Genomic DNA, 14,830 nt, shown 5'->3' with positions numbered 1-14,830 from the left:
TGAAGGCTTCTCTCCACCTGAAGGCTTGTGAAGGTTTCTCTCCACATGAAGGTTGTGAAGGGTTCTCTCCACGTGAAGGCTTCTCTCCAGATGAAGGTTTCTCTCCATGTGAAGGCTTCTCTTCAGCCTCTTGCGTCTATTGTTTGTCAAAGCTTTTCACTTATAAGGATGTGCATTGGATTTCTGGTAAACTACATCTGAGTTTGAATCAGAAATGGCATTATTTGATTATAATAGCATGGATTGCTCTTTAAAGGTTCCACCAGAGTACACAGATCATATTAAATTAAGGGACATAAGTGGAGTTGGCTCCAATGTCAGATTGTACAGTGACAATTTCCTGGTAAACCGTGTAAGCTTACAATACACAGTTTCCTGTTCAGATGAGATTTCACAGTATCAGAAATGACCCATATGACCCATAATGCAGTCATTATTGGGCTGTCCTTCCATAAAAAAAGATTTTCACTATGATGCTGTGAAAAAAAGCAGAATCAGACACAAACCCCCTCCCTGTTTAACTTAATACCTCTGCCAGGAGATTATCCTGGTTGTATTACCAACTATTACGTCATGATGCCTATGTACAGGGCTTTCTGTCTGTGGATGCAAAGAACAATATTCAATCATTGCAAAACAATGTGTGTTAAGTCATGCAAGGAACCCCCCAAAAAATATGCATGGTCAGCTGTTCCCATATATGCCTCAAAAACTGTAATATGAATTGCATAAATCTATATTTATTGAGGAAATTGTCACCTGAAAATTGTCAAAGCTGAAATGAGTTCCCTTGTGGTGTTATTTCCCTCCTGACCAACATAATACCATAGCCTGAGGAAGGAAAGCAAATTGCATATCTAATGCAAACATTGAGAAAGAAAGTTATCCTAAAGCTGATGTTACAGGATCATGGCTCAACAGTTTAAGGTTGAGCAGTGAAACCCGCCTTCTCTACCATCCCTCCAATCAAGGTAGAGCAGCACTGAAAGATGCGCACAGCATCTCCAGATTATGGTTAATATAGCAGTGTCAGATGAGCAAGAACATACTATACTAACTGTGTGGAAAAATTACACCGTCGTTTATGTCCAACAAAATATTGAGATCATATAGAAAATAGAAAATATAGAGATCAACAACGTGTCAGTATGGGATGACAAGCGTATTTGGCACTTCGCTTGGAACAGCCGGTGCACCATGTTTTTGGGCATGGAATTATGATTATGTGCTTTTGCTTACAAGAATACCAGATGTACCGAAAGAAGAGATGTGTTGTTCATAGAATGGCCTCAATTTGTTTGTGGAAGAAGGTATGGCTGGTTCTCATCACATTCAACAAGACGTTCCGCGAGTCCTGCATAAACTTCTCTTCGTGTTCTCCCTTGCTGTGGTTTGCGCGTCGCTGTACTTCATTCTCTCCGGCTGCTGTGATTTTATTTTAGTGGATACTGCGAAACATTTGAAGCAAACCTCTCAACTTTTACCTTTGACTGAGCTTTTCCAAAGGAAGAATGCCTCATTTGAGAAGAGGGCTACAGATATCGGTGTGCGCTCAGCAGGTGCAGTTGGTGCGCAATCAGCCAATGTTGGTAAGGACTGGACCGCAGCAAGGAGACTACCCCAAGCAATCATCATAGGGGTGAAAAAGGGCGGAACACGAGCTCTTTTGGAATTCCTAAGACTTCATCCTGACATTCGAGCACTTGGCTCTGAACCTCACTTTTTCGACAGACATTACTCACGTGGGTTGAATTGGTACAGGTATGTACCTACCTACCTATCGATGATGAGTATGATGATTAGAATGATTAGAATGATAATGCTGAAACACACATTTGTGTTTGGTTGATATTTGTTTATATACACGGCTCAAAAAAATAAAGGGAACACTTAAACAACACAATGTAACTCCAAGTCAATCACATTTCTGTGAAATCAAACTGTCCACTTAGGAAGCAACACTGATTGACAATAAATTTCACATGCTGTTGTGCAAATGGAATAGACAACAGGTGGAAATTATAGGCAATTAGCAAGACACCCCCAATAAAGGAGTGGTTCTGCAGGTGGGGACCACAGACCACTTCTCAGTTCCTATGCTTCCTGGCTGATGTTTTGCTCACTTTTGAATGCTGGCAGTGCTTTCACTCTAGTAGTAGCATGAGACGGAGTCTACAACCCACACAAGTGGCTTAGGTAGTGCAGCTCATCCAGGATGGCACATCAATGCGAGCTGTGGCAAGAAGGTTTTCTGTGTCTGTCAGCGTAGTGTCCAGAGCATGGAGGTGCTACCAGGAGACAGGCCAGTACATCAGGAGACGTGGAGGAGGGCAACAACCCAGCAGCAGGACCGCTACCTCCGCCTTTGTGCAAGGAGGAGCAGGAGGAGCACTGCCAGAGCCCTGCAAAATGACCTCCAGCAGGCCACAAATGTGCATGTGTCTGCTTAAACGGTCAGAAACAGACTCCATGAGGGTGGTATGAGGGCCCGACGTCCACAGATGGGGGTTGTGCTTACTGCCCAACACCGTGCAGGACGTTTGGCATTTGCCAGAGAACACCAAGATTGGCAAATTCGCCACTGGCGCCCTGTGCTCTTCACAGATGAAAGCAAGTTCACACTGAGCACGTGACAGACGCGACAGAGTCTGGAGACGCCGTAGAGAACGTTCTGCTGCCTGCAACATCCTCCAGCATGACCGGTTTGGCGGTGGGTCAGTCATGGTGTGGGGTGGCATTTCTTTGGGGGGCCGCACATGTGCTCGCCAGAGGTAGCCTGACTGCCATTAGGTACCGAGATGAGATCCTCAGACCCCTTGTGAGACCATATGCTGGTGCGGTTGGCCCTGGGTTCCTCCTAATGCAAGACAATGCTAGACCTCATGTGACTGGAGTGTGTCAGCAGTTCCTGCAAGAGGAAGGCATTGATGCTATGGACTGGCCCGCCCGTTCCCCAGACCTGAATCCAATTGAGCACATCTGGGACATCATGTCTCGCTCCATCCACCAACGCCACATTGCACCACAGACTGTCCAGGAGTTGGCGGATGCTTTAGTCCAGGTCTGGGAGGAGATCCCTGAGGAGACCATCCGCCACCTCATCAGGAGCATGCCCAGGAGTTGTAGGGAGGTCATACAGGCACGTGGAGGCCACACACACTACTGAGCCTCATTTTTTTACTTGTTTTAAGGACATTACAAGTTGGATCAGCCTGTAGTGTGGTTTTCCACTTTAATTTTGAGTGTCACTCCAAATCCATACATCCATGGGTTGATAAATTTGATTTCCATTGATAATTTTTGTGTGATTTTGTTGTCAGCACATTCAACTATGTAAAGAAAAAAGTATTTAATAAGAATATTTCATTCATTCAGATCTAGGATGTGTTATTTTAGTGTTCCCTTTATTTTTTTGAGCAGTGTATATTTGATTGACAGGAGGGTTTCATTGTTTGCGTTCTGATTATGTTTACAACTTGCAAAAGGTGTAGAATGATGCACATTCTTCCTTGGAATTGCTGCTTGCTCATGGTCAGCCGTGTGTATTGCAAGTTAAAGAGGTTATTTAATGGCTGGGAGAATTTCTCTATGGGCTGTCCTACATTTACTTTAAAAAAAATGTATTTAACCTTTAATTAACTAGGCAAGTCAGTTAAGAACAAATTATTATTTACAATGACGGCCTAGCCCCAATGACGGCCTAGCCCCAGCCCCATCAAACCCTAACCCAGATGTGCACCGCCCTATGGGACTCCCAATCACAGCCGGTTGTGATACAGCCTGGAATCGGACCAGAGTCTGTAGTGACACCCCTAGCACTCAGATGCAGTGCCTTAGACCGCTGAACCACTTGGGAGCCCTACATACACTCTGAAGAACAACTGTAAAATCAGTAACACAAATATTATGCAGCAATGTTCTCTATGCCATTATTATTTTATCATTTTGACTGTTCTCCAAAAACAAATAAATGTACCAAACATTCCCCCAACTCCTGAACCTAACATCTGCTACATGATCACTCAATCAATTAAACTTTATTATATAGCACATTTCTTACAACAAATGCATTTCTAGGTGCTTGGACTAACAGTGCCCCACAATATGGACATTGTTCTCTCCCTTGTTTGATGTCTGTGGTGAGCGGTTATTTTTAGTTTTTTAAACAACTAATTGACCAACTTTGGTTCAATTATTTGAATTCCATTTTGTTCAGTTTTCTTCAGTGCGCTCAATGCGCTCATTGTACAGTTTCTTTCGAGATGCATCAGATTTAGCCTCATCTGTGCGATGTAGTAAAGAGTTGTAGTTTCCAACAAGCCAATATTCTATTGTTTAGTGCGTAAAACGTGAGAATTAACTACAATGACCACAATCCCTTGCGCATCTACTTGTCCGGTCTTTGTTTATTTTACGCCTGCTATGGAAGAGACAGAAAAATGTGCGATAATGAGGTGCTATAGAGCAGCTGTTGCTTCACGAGGGTTTATCTCTACCTGAAAATACTGTACATGATCTAAGTGATTGATATTTGGCATTCAGCAGTCATAAAAGTATGCCTTATTTACTTTGAAGGACTACAAAATGGTGATTTTGTCAGACTGCATAGACAACAGCTCAATAATGATGAGATCATGACTTAGAATTAAATAATAAAGTTACTAAATAAAACAAATGTAATATACACAACAACTGAAATATTTTATTAAAGTAATGTGAATAAATTATGGTTAATAAGGGATAAGCAGTAATGGACAGTCACTGCCATCATGTGACTTTTATTGATGGTTTTATTCTGTGTTGTTACAGCATTCAGTCCACACAATGCATAGTGCATTCAATGTTTTAAAAAATGATTGAAACTTGAAATGGAAAACCGTGATTATTTTTTTAATAATCGGACCGAACTGACCTCAAAAAGAATTAATCGCTCAGCACTGTTGATGTCTGAAGTATCATACTGTCTGTTCCCAAAATGGAAATATTCATCAAGCTGCTTGATCAAAGTATAGCACCACATTGTCTAATGAGAATATGCACTGGTGTATGCATTGTTTCTGCTGAGAGGAAAATAATCAAGGCTCTTTATTGAAACACTACCCATGGAATTGAACTCGATCTTGATAATGGTTAGATAACAGCTCCAAGGGAGAAAAGCTGAGTGCAAATGCCAAGCGAGTCAATGCAACACAAAAACGACATATTCTGCCATCGGTCTCCAGGGAAAATCAAAAGTGGGCTCACTAATGGACTTTGCTTGTATTTGTGTGCTCCCTCCCTCCTCCTTTCTCCCAGTCTCTCTTTCTTCCTTCCTTCCATTCTTTCTCTCTTGTCCTTCATCTGGATTTCTACTCAGGCAGACAGCGGAGTGTGTCCTCTCTCTCTCCCTGGTAGCACATGCTCTTACAAGGGGTGTGTACAAGTTTCAGTGCCCCTCAGCCCTCGTTCAGTTGAATGTATTGTATTAACATCCGGCAGGGAGGAAGAGCTGAGTGAGGCTGGAGAGCACACTGGGGAAAACTATATAACACCATGTAAATTATTAAGAACCAGCAGGCATGTTGGCTTCATTGGCACAGGATGACATAGAGAGAGATCTGTGGGGAGTGAGCATGACCAGATAGATCATGGTGTTAAGGGATGATTCAGTCCCTTTATTTGGCTATAGGCCTCAATCAATTGTACCTTGGATTGGTTGATGGTTATTCAAAGAATTAACCCTCTCTTCGATCTAAAACAAATGGATATGGTTATATTCTAATTTGGCTGTATTTTGTGTATTTGATATAAGATTGAACAGCCTCATTGTCCCTCTCAGGAACCTGATGCCCAAAGCTCTGGAGGGCCAGGTGGTCCTGGAGAAGACACCCAGGTACTTTGTGACGGCGGATAGCCCCGGCCGGATCCAATCCATGTCCCAGGAGGTCAAACTGATCGTGGTGGTGCGTGACCCTGTGACCCGCGCCATCTCTGACTACACCCAGATCATATCCAAGACTCCTGGCGTTCCCAGCTTTGAGACCCTGACGTTCCATAACGGGACGGAGGAGGCGTTGAAGGTGGACTCCCTGTGGAGCCCCATCTGGATTGGCCTGTATGCTCTGCACCTGGAGAGGTGGCTGGCCCACTTCCCCTTGGAACAGATCCACTTTGTCCATGGGGAGAGGCTGGTGAGCGACCCTGCAGGGGAGCTGGGCAGAGTCCAAGACTTTCTGGGACTTCAGAGGATCATCACAGACAAACACTTCTACTTCAACAAGACGAAGGGTTTCCCCTGCCTGAAGAAGCCAGAGGGCAGCAGCAAGCCCCACTGCCTGGGCAGAACCAAGGGCAGGCCACATGCTGACATCCACCCTCAGGTCATCCTCAGGTTACGTCAGTTCTACCAGCCACACAACCTGCGCTTCTACCAGATGACAGGGCAGGACTTTGGCTGGTAGGATGGGAGCCTAGAATGAGGTGGAAAAAATATGATACCATCGTTACTGTTCAAAACACAGGCTGCACGAAGAGCATACAGGATAAAGCTTGAATTGGTGTATTTTGTGACGGTCCTGATGTCATCTGGAGTAACTCAAGTCCTCATGCAACCTGTATTGGCAAACAAATCAAAACAGTCACACTTTATTTTGTGACAGTTAAATCGCAAGAAGTAACGTGATTAATGCCATAGGCCTACTGTGTAACACCATGGACATACAGAGGAAAGTGACAGCAACATCCACCGTTGGAAAGCAGGTCCTCAGAACTCTAGTGTGAACTTACCCTTTACTCCACTAGATGGCAGTCCTTCCCCAACAGAGGCTTAGACAGTATTGTCGAAGTACTGTAAACTACTTGGAAAAAATGTGGATTTGTGGTCATGATCGTCATACACATTTTTTTCTGTAGTCAGATTGAGCAAGGATTACCATAAGAAATGACATGGCATCCCTTAATTTAAGTCCAAGACAATTCAAGGCAGCTGCATGGGCAAATGCTTGAAATATACAGTAGAGTCCTGCATTGATCCATTCAGTCTGTAGTCGTTTGCAGTTGGTTTTCATTTAAATATTCCCTAGTTATGAGGGGCATTTAAACCCATTTCCTCAATATTACCAAGAATCATAGACAGATTCACAGTCTGTATTGTCCTTAATTTCTGACAAAGTTTGTGTTCAATACATTTCCTGTGTATGTTTATGGGTGCTGCTTTTTCTTCATTACATTCTGAAGCAAATATTAAGATCCAACTTTCTCTCAAACACAAACTTACATACAGCACATATAAACGTAAGCACCATATTGTAACCTACTGTACGTGTTGGAAATAGCCGTCTGTACACCAAGCATCCATATGGCAACTAGACTTGGCTGATATTTGCAGCCCCATGCCGAATGTGGCAACAAAACTACAAACATAGCTTGTAAAAACAGCTTTACCATCTGCTCCAGAATAACAGTAATGATAATAATCGTCATGGCCTTGGCTCTAGAAACATACAGGAGGAAGTTGGGGACAAGTGTTGTTTATTCAGTCAGCTCCATGTTCCTTTGGCCATAATATTAGTAATGATCTTCTCAATGGGATCCATTATGCCCTATATAGTCCAGTGAGTTTGGGATCCTGTATATGAGAGCCAATTTATGGTCATTTTAATGAAGATGTCACCAAGCCTGGTCCTGTAAAGCCTTATAGATCTCCTAGGCCCTGTTCTGATACTGTGAACATGCATCCTTTCTTCTTCCCCTTTGTGTTTTGAATTGGAACCTATCCAATCATGTTGGAGCAGTCATAACCTCAATGAAGGGAGGATGGAAGGTACATTCTAACAGTATTGGAATGGGGCCCTGCAGGCCCAGGGTTGGTGACCACTGTCTTAGCAGTAGGCCTCTCCCTGTGGTTCTGTCATGCTGTCCAGGCCCATTACATAGGCTGCTCCAGTGGAGGGTTTTTGCCCATTGACAGGGAGGTCCAGAGGCCCAGCATTTCCTTCTCCCCTTGCAGGCACAGCCGTCAGGTACATGTCCCACATCTGCTCTGGCAGGTCCATCTCCAGCAGCTTCTGCTTGATCCTCAGGTTCTTCTCAATGTTCCGCCGCTTGTACTTGAACTCTACGATGGTCTTGGTGTACCTGTTCAGTGCTGTCACCGCAGAAGCCATGCAGGTGGCGAAGGAGCCCCATGCTAAGCTGGGGAGGGGGAAGAAGAAGAAGTACAGAGGGTGTGATTAACCTCAGCATGCATGCTCTCTCCATCATGACTGTGCTACTGTACATGGCCTCAGAATGCTAGCGTCGCTTAAAATTGCACGAGTATCACATAGCTGGATATTAGAGTTTAATCAGAGACAACTCCTATTGTACAGCACCTAGTGTAACGGTAAGTGACCTAGTCAGTACATACATGTAGGACCAGCTGTAGTCCCAGGTCTTGGGCCTCCAGTCCTCCGGACCCATAGCCACAGCCAGCTGAAAGGCCGTGGTGAACATCATGTGGGCAACCATCCCCAAAAGGCCTGGATCCCGAGGGACACAACACAATACAAAAACGCAAATAATGTTGGTGAATGAAAACCTGAGATAATATATGAGACTATATATTTTTCATGTATAATGGTTGTACCTTACAAAAGCACTGGTATAAGTACAGCAAAAAAAATAGTATCTGCAATTGATATTAGTAGCCACACGTGGCAGTATTGTACATGTTATGAATTGAGGGCTATCAGTTTGGATACCTTTCACTTATTTTAAAAACCTTGCATGAGGACAGGTGTTAGTGTGAACAACATTGAGTGCAGTCCATTAATTTTCTCCATGATCATGCTTCCTTGTTCACTGGATATTCAGTTTATAGTATTACTGGGGAAGCTGATACATTCATACAGTTGCAGCCATTCCCCTTCATAACAATGACAGATAGAAGAGAGAATGATGAAGAATCAAAGCCCACCACAGCACAGTGTTCCCTCTACTCTCTCTTTCTCTGCTGCCTCTTGGCCATCTCTCTGCCAACATTCTGCTCGTCTACAGCTGCTTTACTTGGGATTAACGCCCTAACAACAAGAGGAGGGAGTCAGGGGAAGGTGGGAGGGGAGGGGTGGGGGTACTCCTCTGGGTAGGCCTTGTCTTGGACCAAAACCACTGCCCCATCTCCAATCCGATTAGTCCAGAAACCAGCAAATCCCCAGAGGTATTGGACACAGACCATAGACCACTGCTCTACGCGCTATGTTAGCACTTAGCTGGGCTAGCTTCTCTACAACTGTACCTCCCTGAGCAAGGCTCCCATCCCACTCTGCTACTATTATTGCTCTGCTTTTCTGCTAACAAAATCATATTCATATTCACATCCACATTTGTTCCACGGAGGAGAGTTAGCTGTAGGGATTCCACAAATTCTGTAGTGCATAAACCACATTTTAAACGTGTATATTCACTCCTACTTACCCCCACAATACAGTTTGACAGATGGATAGCAACACAATAACCATGATTGACAATACAGTGAGTGAATCTAAATGAAAATGACTCCTGATTGACAAACATTTTCTCAACATCATCTTGATTCCTCAGCTTTGGAAATGGTCTTTGAATGGATGAATGGATGAAAACTTAGAGTAGATTCAGCAGTGTACTGAACATCGTATCTGTAAAATTGAAATAATCCATTTAGGATATGGACTAGCCACGGTCACTCTGGCCGGCCTCTGCCTGCCTGGGATGGTTAGTGGGTTGCATGCATGGTATTAGATGATGTAATCCCCTTGGTGGCTAGTGTTACACACAGACACGCTGGCCTCTGCTCTACTGTGGAGCTGGGACTCCCAAAGCCTGTCTACTGTAGGCTCTCTATCCAATTTGACCAGCCCAGTGCCAGCCTTAGTGTGATAGCGTGGCATGGAGGTTGACATGGCCTCTGGTCATTGAGAAACGGAGCCAGGGGATGTCCACTCACTAGTGTGCTCCCTCTGTGAAGCTGACTTCATAGTTAAGGATGCAGGGAGATAATCAACTCCTCAGTGGCTGGTGATCAGCTTTGAGTGACTGTATGAAAGTATTCTTTGATGACTTGTTCACTTGACAAATGGTGAACGTCATATTTAAAAATATATATATATGACTGTGAACATCATTCCCAGGCACAGATGTGTTACCTGACAGGGCGGTGAACATGGCAGCAAAGGCGTTGAGCTTCAGCTTGTTCATGACGCTGAGGCAAGGACACAGCTCTAACCACATGAGTACACCCCCAGTGAACAGCAGGATGAGGTAGAGACACTCAGCTGTGATGCACAGCCACAGGACCCCTGGGAATAGAAGGAAGAGAGGAGTCAGTCAGAGTGAGTACTACTGTCGCCTCTAGAATACACTTCCCTCTACTAAATAATCCCACCTATAGGAAGGGAGACATCAACTCCACAGACCCAGACAGGAAGAGACCCCTGAGCTCTCTGTAGGCCTGCTCTGGTGGGACTTGGATAGAGACGACAGGTGCCACTGATAATAAGATGAAAGCTGCTTCTAATGTAAAACTACTACAACAGCTTTACTTTAGTTTTTAGCCTGTTATTTAGGATTTCCTATGGAAGCCCTGATTGGAGTCACAGTAGATTATGTTCCAGTAAAAGGCAAGAGTTGACTGACATTCCAAGAAAAGTTGCAGAGGAATAGTACACTTATGAAAACAATGAAATACAGTCTATATATCCTACCAATAACGTAGTGGGTAGTGTTGCGTTTACCCATTCAGTTATTGGGAGCAGATATGACTGTCTTTATTTCTTTTCACAGTAGATTATGAAAAATTGTTGATGCTTCATATAGATTTTGTTAAGAGAGTGAAAAAGGGGGACACCTGCAAATGGCATCATCCTATAAAATCACTGTCTTGATATATTTTTGATGACTGGACTCATATAAAGTTGTGGTCAAGAGGACAATATATATTTATCAGGGCTTTACACCACTAGACCGAAAGATAATCGTTTTATAAATGGGTTTTACCTACCTTTTTCATGGTCAGGTGCAATGTCTTTAAAGTCTCTGCAGTTAAAACCTGGAAGCAGAGAAACATTAATTTAGTTCATGTAGCCTAGTCTTGTTATTTTTCTTATCTTCTTATGTAAATTGTAGTTTTAGAAATAGGTAATGCAATCCAAAAATGTTTTACTCTTCTTTGTTATTTTCTATAAATGAAATAAAATGTGTTAGAAAGCACAGAAGCATCAGCTTCAGGATTTTCACCTTCATGTTGTTTGACCGATTACTCCCCAAGATAAATCGCTTACCACTTTTAAAATCAGACCCTATCCATTATCTGATAGTGGTGTCTCCAGTCTTCATGTCTCCAGTCTTCATGTCTCCAGTCCTTTTTCTATCCCACTAAGCTGTTTGTTCTGTCACACCTCAGGACTGGCTACTGCTGACTCTCACAGCTGTTTGTTCTGTCACACCTCAGGACTGGCTACTGATGACTCTCACAGCTGTTTGTTCTGTCACACCTCAGGACTGGCTACTGCTGACTCTCACAGCTGTTTGTTCTGTCACACCTCAGGACTGGCTACTGCTGACTCTCACAGCTGCTTGTTCTGTCACACCTCAGGACTGGCTACTGCTGACTCTCACAGCTGTTTGTTCTGTCACACCTCAGGACTGGTTACTGCTGACTCTCACAGCTGTTTGTTCTGTCACACCTCAGGACTGGCTACTGCTGACTCTCACAGCTGCTTGTTCTGTCACACCTCAGGACTGGCTACTGCTGACTCTCACAGCTGTTTGTTCTGTCACACCTCAGGACTGGTTACTGCTGACTCTCACAGCTGTTTGTTCTGTCACACCTCAGGACTGGCTACTGCTGACTCTCACAGCTGTTTGTTCTGTCACACCTCAGGACTGGCTACTGCTGACTCTCACAGCTGTTTGTTCTGTCACACCTCAGGACTGGCTACTGCTGACTCTCACAGCTATTTGCTCTGTCACACCTCAGGACTGGCTACTGCTGACTCTCACAGCTGTTTGTTCTGTCACACCTCAGGACTGGCTACTGCTGACTCTCACAGCTGTTTGTTCTGTCACACCTCAGGACTGGCTACTGATGACTCTCACAGCTGTTTGTTCTGTCACACCTCAGGACTGGCTACTGATGACTCTCACAGCTGTTTGTTCTGTCACACCTCAGGACTGGTTACTGCTGACTCTCACAGCTGTTTGTTCTGTCACACCTCAGGACTGGTTACTGCTGACTCTCACAGCTGTTTGTTCTGTCACACCTCAGGACTGGCTACTGATGACTCTCACAGCTGTTTGTTCTGTCACACCTCAGGACTGGCTACTGCTGACTCTCACAGCTGTTTGTTCTGTCACACCTCAGGACTGGCTACTGCTGACTCTCACAGCAATCATAGCAAATCAATGTTGAGTCACAGAGTTTCTGCAAACATTCCAATTCTTGCACTCAATGACCTCCGTACTGTAAAACTCCTACTAAAACGGAGGACTGGCTACTGCTGACTCTCACAGCTGTTTGTTCTGTCACACCTCAGGACTGGCTACTGATAACTCTCACAGCTGTTTGTTCTGTCACACCTCAGGACTGGCTACTGATGACTCTCACAGCTGTTTGTTCTGTCACACCTCAGGACTGGTTACTGCTGACTCTCACAGCTGTTTGTTCTGTCACACCTCAGGACTGGTTACTGCTGACTCTCACAGCTGTTTGTTCTGTCACACCTCAGGACTGGTTACTGCTGACTCTCACAGCTGTTTGTTCTGTCACACCTCAGGACTGGCTACTGCTGACTCTCACAGCTGTTTGTTCTGTCACACTTCAGGAATGGCTACTGCTGACTCTCACAGCAATCATAGCAAATCAATGTTGAGTCACAGAGTTTCTGCAAACATTCCAATTCTTGCACTCAATGACCTCCGTACTGTAAAACTCCTACTAAAACGGATGCATCATTATGTCAGTCTATTTCAGTGAAGTCAACACAAGTAACCTGATACCAAATAGAAAATTACTTTTGGCTTATTTTATCAAATCTCAAAGACAAAAAAAAGACAAAACAACATGATGATGTAATTATGCAAGTAAATAGTAGACTGTCAAATCATTTGCATCTTGATATTATTTTAGTCTCTCCCAATGTACTTCCTCCTTCACTTCCTGTTGTAATGTACCCAAACCACATCAGGTTTCGAGAGCATGGTCACACAGGACCAGCTGCTGAGCGGCCAACATAGTCGCATGTTCTATTTCAACATTTCTGCAAGTTGTACATGAACGTTATTTACCATTCATGTCAGCAGCCTGCTCACAGGAGAAGAAGATGCCGGTGTGGAACTTCCTCATCAGGAACTTCTCTTCTCCCGACTCCCAGATGTACTGCACCAGCCGGCTGTCATTGATGTTACTGCTGTTGAAGCGAATGCAGTACGACTGCCTGGTCGTCACCGGCCCCGTGCAGAAAGGCTTGACCACCTTCCTGGTCCCCTCGCACCAGAAGCTAGTGGTCACTGCTGACAGGGCACACGTAAATGCTACAATGTTGAGGGTGAGCGCCAGGGACCCCCGCCGACTGCACTCTGTCCCCATGCTGGAGGCTGGGCAAAATGAAATGAAATGAAAAGGCAACTAATCCAGGCTTTCGATATGTCGCCGCCGTGTTTTGCCTCTCAAATATATCTCAAATCTTCATAATCTTGTGGCATTTGAGGTTCCTTGAGTGATGCTGTATGTACATCTCTCCTGTGGCTCTAAGGATGTGCTGCCTGATACCTTTATTGAAGGATTCGTTCTCTTCCTTGCTTGCACTCCCTTATACTCCAATCCTCCAATCACTCTTTTTGTCTCTCCCTTGTTTATTTGAACTCTCTCTCTCTCTTTTCTCTTCTGCTTGCTGTGGTCTCTTTTTCTCCCATCTTTCTCCACCCACTCACCAAATGCGTAATTTATTACACAGGACAAATTATATTCTAGACCTCCATTTTATTGTCATATCTAAACCTAGGCTGTTTCTGTGAGCATAGTAACAAAACATATTCATTTGGGCTTACTCTTTAATCTGGAACAAGGCTCTCGCCAATGCAAACATTGGACTGGACATGCTCTGGCATAGTTGGGCATTACTGATGCATGTTTTCACAAACTACACTGAGTGTACAAAACATTAAGGACACCTGCTCCTTCCATGACATAGACTGAACAGGTGAATCCAGGAGACAGCTATGATTCCTGATTGATGTCACTGGTTAAATCCACTTCAATCAGTGTAGATGAAGGGAAGGAGACAGATGAATAAGTATTGGAAAGCCTTGAGACAATTGAGACATGGATTGTGTATGTGTGCCATTCAGAGGGTCAACGGGCAAGACAAAATATTTAAGTGCCTTTGAAAGGGGTATGGTAGTAGATGCCAGGTGCACCGGTTTGACGGTGTCAAGAACTGCAACACTGCTGGGTTTTTTACGCTCAACAGTTTCTCGTGTGTATCAATAATGGTCCACCACTCAAAGGACATCCAGTTAACTTGACACAACTGTGGGATGCATTGGAGTCAACATGGTCCATAATCCCTGTGGAATGCTTTTGACACCTTGTGGAGTCCATGCACCGACAAATTGATTGACGGCAAAAGGGGGTACAACTCAATATTTGTTTTGTAGTACACTCAGTGTATAATTTCATCATACTGTACCTGCGATCATAAAGGTCAGATCAACTCAAAGTGTAACAGTGACTTTAGGTTGTGAAACACACATTATTGCATGAGGCTGCAGATCAAGTATCAACATGTGTGCATGCAAAGTAAATCTGTTCCTATTTGATAGCCTGGCGATTGGCTTA

At 44.1% G+C, this 14,830-nt stretch overlaps 2 protein-coding genes across 2 annotated transcripts; one reads left to right on the top strand and one right to left on the bottom strand.

The window, feature by feature from the left end:
• Positions 1–1,046: 1,046 nt before the first annotated feature.
• LOC110539177 (heparan sulfate glucosamine 3-O-sulfotransferase 6-like) lies at positions 1,047–7,101 on the top strand. The gene is made up of 2 exons (XM_090193740.1): positions 1,047–1,761; positions 5,792–7,101. The coding sequence occupies exons 1-2, from the start codon at positions 1,313–1,315 to the stop codon at positions 6,438–6,440; spliced, it is 1,098 nt and encodes a 365-aa protein (XP_090049866.1). The 5' UTR covers positions 1,047–1,312; the 3' UTR covers positions 6,441–7,101.
• Positions 7,102–7,772: 671 nt separating this feature from the next.
• On the bottom strand, positions 7,773–13,579 carry LOC110539176 (germ cell-specific gene 1-like protein). The gene is made up of 4 exons (XM_090191408.1): positions 13,279–13,579; positions 10,140–10,292; positions 8,387–8,498; positions 7,773–8,172 (listed from the first exon to the last, which is right to left on the bottom strand). The coding sequence occupies exons 1-4, from the start codon at positions 13,577–13,579 to the stop codon at positions 7,860–7,862; spliced, it is 879 nt and encodes a 292-aa protein (XP_090047534.1). The 3' UTR covers positions 7,773–7,859.
• Between the last annotated feature and the right edge of the window lie 1,251 nt (positions 13,580–14,830).

This window comes from Oncorhynchus mykiss, chromosome 12, assembly GCF_057628025.1.
Source record: "Oncorhynchus mykiss isolate SJ-2025 chromosome 12, ASM5762802v1, whole genome shotgun sequence".
NCBI classification, from domain to species: Eukaryota; Metazoa; Chordata; class Actinopteri; order Salmoniformes; family Salmonidae; genus Oncorhynchus; species Oncorhynchus mykiss.
The sequence above is the reverse complement of the archived record's forward strand: the minus strand, read 5'-3'. Positions and strand labels throughout refer to the sequence as shown.